The 7,415-nt window shown below is 32.6% G+C and overlaps 1 protein-coding gene and 2 non-coding genes across 3 annotated transcripts; all 3 read right to left on the reverse strand.

The window, feature by feature from the left end:
• Nucleotides 1-616: 616 nt before the first annotated feature.
• TRNAT-UGU lies at nt 617-688 on the reverse strand. The gene has a single exon. It is a non-coding gene; the product is annotated as a tRNA-Thr (tRNA).
• A 932-nt stretch (nt 689-1,620) lies between these two features.
• On the reverse strand, nt 1,621-1,692 carry TRNAT-UGU. Its single transcript has one exon. It is a non-coding gene; the product is annotated as a tRNA-Thr (tRNA).
• Nucleotides 1,693-4,270: 2,578 nt separating this feature from the next.
• On the reverse strand, nt 4,271-4,930 carry LOC124920502 (60S ribosomal protein L27a-3-like). The gene has a single exon (XM_047461001.1). It carries the CDS (start codon nt 4,864-4,866, stop codon nt 4,426-4,428), a length of 441 nt encoding a protein of 146 aa, XP_047316957.1. The 5' UTR covers nt 4,867-4,930; the 3' UTR covers nt 4,271-4,425.
• Between the last annotated feature and the right edge of the window lie 2,485 nt (nt 4,931-7,415).

The raw sequence follows: 7,415 nt of genomic DNA on the forward strand, positions 1-7,415 counted from the left end.
ACAAAATGAAATTGTTATGGTCTTGTCTCACACCCAAACAAGCTAATGTTCATCGATAGTCCAAAACAAACCGACTAGTGTAAAGACCAAATCAACGTTGCCCCTCAAAATAAAAAATAAAAAATTTTCCCTCATGAGGGATCGAACTACATATATTCAGTTACAAGACTGACTCTCTACGGGCTATATGCTCTACACCCAAACAAGCTAATATTCATCGATAGTCCAAAACAAACTGACTAGTATGAAGACCAAAGTTGACCCACAAAATCAAATATTGCCCCCATTCATGATTGAACTACATTCAGTTTACAAGACTGATACTCTACCACTGAGCTATATGGGCTATACACTCCACACCTAAACAAGCTAATTTTTATCGATAGTCCAATACAAACCAACTAGCGTAAAGACCAAATCAATGTTGCCCCGCAAAATCAAAAAATTGCCCCTATGCAAGATCAAATTACAACCTTCAGTTTACAAGAATGACGCTCTACCACTGAGTTATACGGGCTATATGCTCCACACCCAAACAAGCTAATGTTAATCGGTAGTCCAAAACAAACTTACTAGTATGAAGACCAAATCAATGTTGCCCCATAAAATCAAAAATTGCCCCCATGCATGATCGAACTACAGACCTTCAGTTTACAAGACTGACGCTCTACCACTGAGCTATACGGGCTATACACTCTTCATCCAAACAAGCTAATGTTCATTGACAATCCAAAACAAACTGACTAGTGTAAATACCAAATCAACGTTGCCCCACAAACTCAAAATCGAAAATTAAAAAATTACCCCATGTAGGATTGAACTACAAACTTTCAGTTTACAAGACTGATGCTCCATCACTGAGCTATACGCTCTACACCCAAACAAGTTAATGTTCATCGATAGTCCAAAACAAACCGACTAATGTAAAGACCAAATCAATGTTGCCCCAAAAAATCAAAATTAAAAAATTGCCCCTATGTAGGATTGAACTACATATCTTCAATTTAAAAGACTGACGCTCTACCACCAAGCTATATGTTTACACCCAAACAAGCTAATATTCATCAATAGTCTAAAACAAACTGACTAGTATGAAGACCAAAGTTGACCCACAAAATCAAATATTGCCCCATGCAGGATGGAACTACAGAGCTTCAGTTTATAAGACTGACGCTCCACCACTAAGCTATACGGGTTATACGCTCTACACCCAAACAAGATAATTTTCATCGATAGTCCAAAACAAACCGACTAGTGTAAAGACCAAATCAACGTTGCCCCACAAAATCAAAATCGAAAGTTAAAAAATTACCCAATGCATGATTGAACTACAAACCTTCAATTTATAAGACTGGCGCTCTACCACTAAACTATACGGGCTATATGATCTACACCCAAACAAGCTAATATTCATCGATAGTCAAAAATAAACTACTAGTGTGAAGACCAAATCAATGTTGCCCCACAAAATCAAAATGAAAATTAAATAATTTTCTACTACAGACCTTCAGTTTACAAGACTAACACTCTACTACTGAGCTACACCCAAATAAGCCAATGTTCATCGATAATAAACAACCGACTAGTGTGAAGACAAATCAAAATAAAAAATTAAATAATTGCCCCCATGCAGGATCGAACTACAGACCTTCAGTTTACAAGACTGACGCTCTACCACTGAGCTATACGGGCTATTTGTTTCAGTGGCATTATAAGTTCATATTTCCTGAAGTGGAATTTATTAGTTCGTGGTAAAATGCTTGGTATGATTGTTCTAGCATGAAGTGTTTGTTTCTAGACTTGGCTGCTATTGTTATGTGCAACGAAGCGTTTATTTGAGAGATGTTTGATGTGGTGTCCAACTGCTTCATTCTATGTATTGGAGAGAGCGACTCCCATGCTTGTCTGTCTCATATCTTAACATCAATTTGTCCCGGGACATTCTCAATATTGGCAGGATATGAATGGTTCAATATGAGCCATTTCAACCATGTGGACATGAGTCATGGAGTGTGTTTAAGCTGGGGAGAAGATTTGGGTCTGCAAACTTCCTTCTAAGATCACTTTCTTCGAGTGGTGTGTAGTTTATGATAACATCTTGACCGATAAATGTATGCGCAAGGACTTTGACTTGGTTAGCATGTGTGATATGTGTTGTAAGGATGCTGAGATTTACCTTGTATAAGGACCTTGATGGCTTGAAGTCATGTTTTCTTGTGGTGGATCATTTAGCAATAGGAGAACTATCAACTACTTTAGCTGACCCATTATGCCATCTACCTAGCCTTGTATGAAGACTTAAGAGCATCTTTGATTATTTATTATATGAAAACCTAAGAGCATATTAACCTTTTGCTTTTCTTCATTCTTTTTATTTACTTTGTCAGCTAGTAGCTGTACTCAAATGAAATGTTCTCATTCTTAATGCGTTCCACTTTTTTTAAAGTAAAAAGAAATAGAGTGATAGGTTATATTTTCAATTATCTATATTTCTAACAAGCTTTTGAAAACCGTTCCGGTTTATGTTTCGAATTCTTAAACGAATACCGGTTTGAGCGGTTCTACCGGTCCGACTGGTGTTCGGAACGATTTTTATTTTTTTATTATATTAAGACATTAATGGTCTAATTATAGATTTGATTGACAACTGGGAAAGGACAACTGACAACATAATTTAATATATTTTACTTTAAATTTATTTATTATTAATATTTATAATTTTGTATATTTTTCTATACATCTTTCATTTTCTCTCTCACTAGTTATCTTTGATATTTGTTTGGAACTGTCACAGACCGCCGAATCCATTTTTAATATTTGATCGGAGTTGGTACGATCGTAGTCTTGGGGAGGATGGTTGCCCTGTTTGTTTGGAACGGACTGAAGCACCCACAATCATAGAGTGGAGAAAGAGAAACGCATCAGCAGGTAGAAGATAACCTTTCGAACCGGAAAATTCCGGTTTGGATATTCAGTCGAACCGTCCAGTCTAACCGGATTTTGACCGGTTCGTAAGGTAACGGTATTATTGTTAAAAACCGGACCGTTCATCTAACCGGTTAGCGGTCGGACCGCCGGTTCAACCACGTATTTTAAAACGAAGTGAGGTCCTGTTAACTTATAAAAAAAATATGAGTTGTGTTTGTCAATTTATATATTCAAGCTCAATTTTTAACTAATTTATGTCTTAACTTAAATAATATGTTTTCCATGGGTTAAAAATTTAGAGAGAAAAAAAAAATTAAACTATTTTCATTTGGACTCTCAAATTACATTTGCTTTAATTTGAGTTTAATTGCAATACTTTGTTTGATGATGTCATTATTTTATAAGATTAATCACCTAAATTTCAAATTTGGCGTGCTTAACACTGAGATATTATTCAAACTGAGATATTATTCAAACATATTTTTGATTAAATACAAGAAGTAGGGTTCATAAACATAAAATGTGTTATTCTACAAAAAAAAAAAAAATAATAATAATAAAAAATAATAATAATAATAATAATAATAATAATCCGTTCACAATTAACCAAGCAAACAGAATTTACCGAGGCTCGCTCACCATGGTTAAACAAATAGTCCACAAACACAATTAACCACTCGAACAGAATTTACCAAGGGGATATTCTATACTAAGAGATCCACAATACTTAAACACCAACTTCCGACTGCTTAACTCAGCCAAAGTCACCATAAGAAAACTTTAGAGAAGTTTGACATGTCTAAATACAGCAAGATATCCCATCTAAGAGACAAAATTGTTTGACAATCACTTGTGCTTAAGTGTAGAACCTGATGATTAGCTCACCAGATGAAGAGTTGCAGCTTGTGGAGCATGATTTGTTTTCAAATAAGTGAAAAACTGACAACAAGAACCATGATTTGAACTCAGATAAGTGAAAAACTAGCAACAAGAACCTTGATAAGAATTGTTTCTGACTTACTAATGTGATAATATATATCTGTCTTTCTTTATCTTCTGATTGTGTAACTTGTTACATCTCTAAGAGTTGGTTGGTGCTGCCATATCAAACTATGATTGATTCTCAATAGTTTTTATTTTCATTAAATTCACATGTGATGATTTGTTAGTAAACAAACCCTAATCCCTAAAACTCACATGAATTTAAATGAAGAAGAAGAGAGCTACTTTAAACTAGAGACAGATTTAAGCTATTTTCTTCAAACAATTAACACAAACACCTTCAAATCCTATTCTTTCAGGGACAATTAACAAGAACACAAGTTCATAAAACCAAACAAAATGGGAAAAATTGAAAATTTTCATCTCAAAATTATCCAAGAAACAAAGCATCCATAAAGCTATAAACTATCAAATGGGTTTGATTGGAAAAAACTAAAGATCAAAAAAACAAATGTTACTGAAATCGATGATAATGATAAAAGAGAAATGCAAACCCTAAGCAGTGAGAATAACAGCCCCACCCGCTTCCTTAATCTTCTTCTCAGCGACCTTCGACACCAATTTAGCCTTGATGACAACCGGACGGTTTTCCGGCAATACTCCCTTGCCGAGAACCTTGAAGAACCCATATTGAGTGACATCAATCACCGGAACCTTGTCGGCGGTTGCATTTTCCTTAACCTCGTTAGGAACAAGAGACCATAGCTTGTCGATGTTGACGATTGGACAGTAGAATTTGTTACGAAGCTTGTGGAAATACCTCATACCCACCTTTCCAAAGTATCCAGGATGATACTTATCGAAGAGGATTCGGTGATGGTGCATACCTCCGGCATTACCACGACCTCCTGGATGCTTGCGGTGCTTGCCGATACGACCGTGACCGGCGCTGACATGACCTCTCTTCTTCCTGTTCTTTCTCAATCTCGTCGTCATGGCTGCTCAATCTCCCTTTCGCTTACCAGCCGCCGCGAAGATATAGATGTGAATTGTAGGCGGCCGCTTGAAAATAAATGGAGAAAGGTTAGGGCTTGGATGAGTTGTTCATGAAATGGGCTTTCTTTTCTGGACCCTAGTCTTATTTTTATCACAAACTGGGCTTTCTTTTTAATACTAGTCATTTATTTAACTTTACTTAACTTGGACTCTTATTTTAACAATATTATATATATTGAACTTTAAAAAATAAACTATTTGGACAAATTAAAACATTTTTTTTATTACACTATGCAACAATCAATTTTCTTATTCTCTTTATCTCTGTAAAAAAAAAATAAAGTCAAGAGTAGTTGATTGGTAAATTTTGTATGGTCTCTCTTGATTTTTTATTTTTTTTTATTTATTTATTTTTTTGTTAGTAGTGAAGGATGTTTTTTTTTCATGAATCAATTTTTAGTCGATACTGCGTTTTGTTCGGTCCGACATCCTATTTAGCCAGATCGATTTTTTCGTCTCGGATTCTTATAATCCGAATAATATTTTCAATCGTCGGTAGGTCATTTGTTGCTCATACTCTCCGACTGTGTTGGTGATCATTTCTCGAGTCCGTATTCGTCGTCCCCTTCTTAGCAGCAAATGAGACGAAATAATTGGATCTGGAGTTATTTTTTCTTTTTCAATAAAAACTTACTCGAGTTGATATTTCATGTGGAGGACGACCTTCTACATATATTCTCTCATAATTTGCATGAATTTCTCACTATTTCGGTCATATATGTAGATGGTTCATTTTCATTTGGTAGGATATTGTTCGGCGTTGCTTACTAACCATCGGCTAAGGATAATATTAATTGTCGCTCAGAATTTTTGGTAGAGATTCTTCTGACATTGTTTCATTGGTTCGTTCGGCTTGCTCTACTACAACGGTCATCGTTCAAGAACTTAAATGAATTTGTCTTTAGAGGAATTCTCAATAAATCGCATAATCGTTGGATATTTTTATTGAGAGTTTTATTTTTGTAAATTGTTTATGCAATTTAATATCTAGATTATAAATTATTGATTTTGATTTTGATTTTATAAATGATTATCTTGTATTATTTACTAATTAATTTATTACGTAACTTATATTTGAATTTAATAAGAATTAATTCTTTATAAAAAAAAATAAAACATTTTTTTTTGTGTGAATTGGACGAGGGATGAAGCATAAATCAAAATAATCAATCATAGATACTAGAAAATTTTCCATGATTGAGAATTGGGTTTTACAATTGATAATTAATTATCTACCTATGTCTAATAAAAAATAATGGGATAATACATGTAAAATACCTCCAACTCAAAAATCAATCTTAGTGACTTTATGTGACTTTTAGTGACTTTTCTTGAAGAAAGAAAACTTCAAGTAACTTCATTTCATCTCCGTTGTTATTAAGAAATGAACAAACGCAGAAGGTATAAGAAGCAAAGCATTCACTAACAATTGAGAATAGTATTCAAATTATAAAAATATATAAAAATAGAGTAAAAAAATTATAGTTAAAATTTGATAACATTTTTAATTTACTCTCACATACATATCCAAATTAACCATAACTCTCGACCCGACAATCTGAACACTTTGAAAATTAAGCATCATTTTTTATTTATATATATATATATATATATATATATATATATATATATATATATATATATATATATATATATATATATTAGTTAGTTAAAAAATTGAACTTATATATTAAAACGTCCCGTTTTCATCAAATTTGGTGTTAAATCTAAAATCTAAAATTTTATTAGCTTAATTTTAACAAAGGTTGTACTTATTTTTGTTAGGTTGCAAGTTCGAAACTTACATATATCATTTTTAATTTTATTTTTAACCGTTTTAAGTTAATGGGCGGGTCAACCCACAATCCGACCCAAATATCCATTTACTCTTATATATATATTCAAATTAATCACAACTCTCGACCCAATAATCCGGATATTTTTAAAATTAAATATCGTTATATATATATATATATATATATATATATATATATATATATATATATATATATATATATATATATATATATATATTTAGAATAAAAAATTCGATTCGACTAAACAAGTTGACTTACTAAACAAATACACCACCAAACTTAAATATTAGTTGTGGAAAAAAATAGCGAATCACTCTCCTATGCTAAAAATGTCATATAAAAATAAAAATAAAACATGTTTTTCCAACTTATCTTCAAAACTTTCTTTAGGAGGATTTTTTTTTCAAATATCACTAACCCCAACTAATGTTGTTTTTTTAGATTTTTAATGAATATATATATATAATTGAACTAATAGAAAATTTCCATTTAAGATTATTCAGATATGAATCTAATTAATTATAGTCCTTGTTACCATGAAACACCATTTATTCCCAATACACAATAAATATATATAAACAAAGGATTCCAAGATAAGGGTTATCCACAGGCCATAACTCAAGTGTGGGGGTACATTCCCTTAGATTCGGTTTCAGGTGGTCTCAGAATGAT

Source organism: Impatiens glandulifera, chromosome 1 (assembly GCF_907164915.1).
Source record: "Impatiens glandulifera chromosome 1, dImpGla2.1, whole genome shotgun sequence".
In the NCBI taxonomy this organism is placed as follows: domain Eukaryota; kingdom Viridiplantae; phylum Streptophyta; class Magnoliopsida; order Ericales; family Balsaminaceae; genus Impatiens; species Impatiens glandulifera.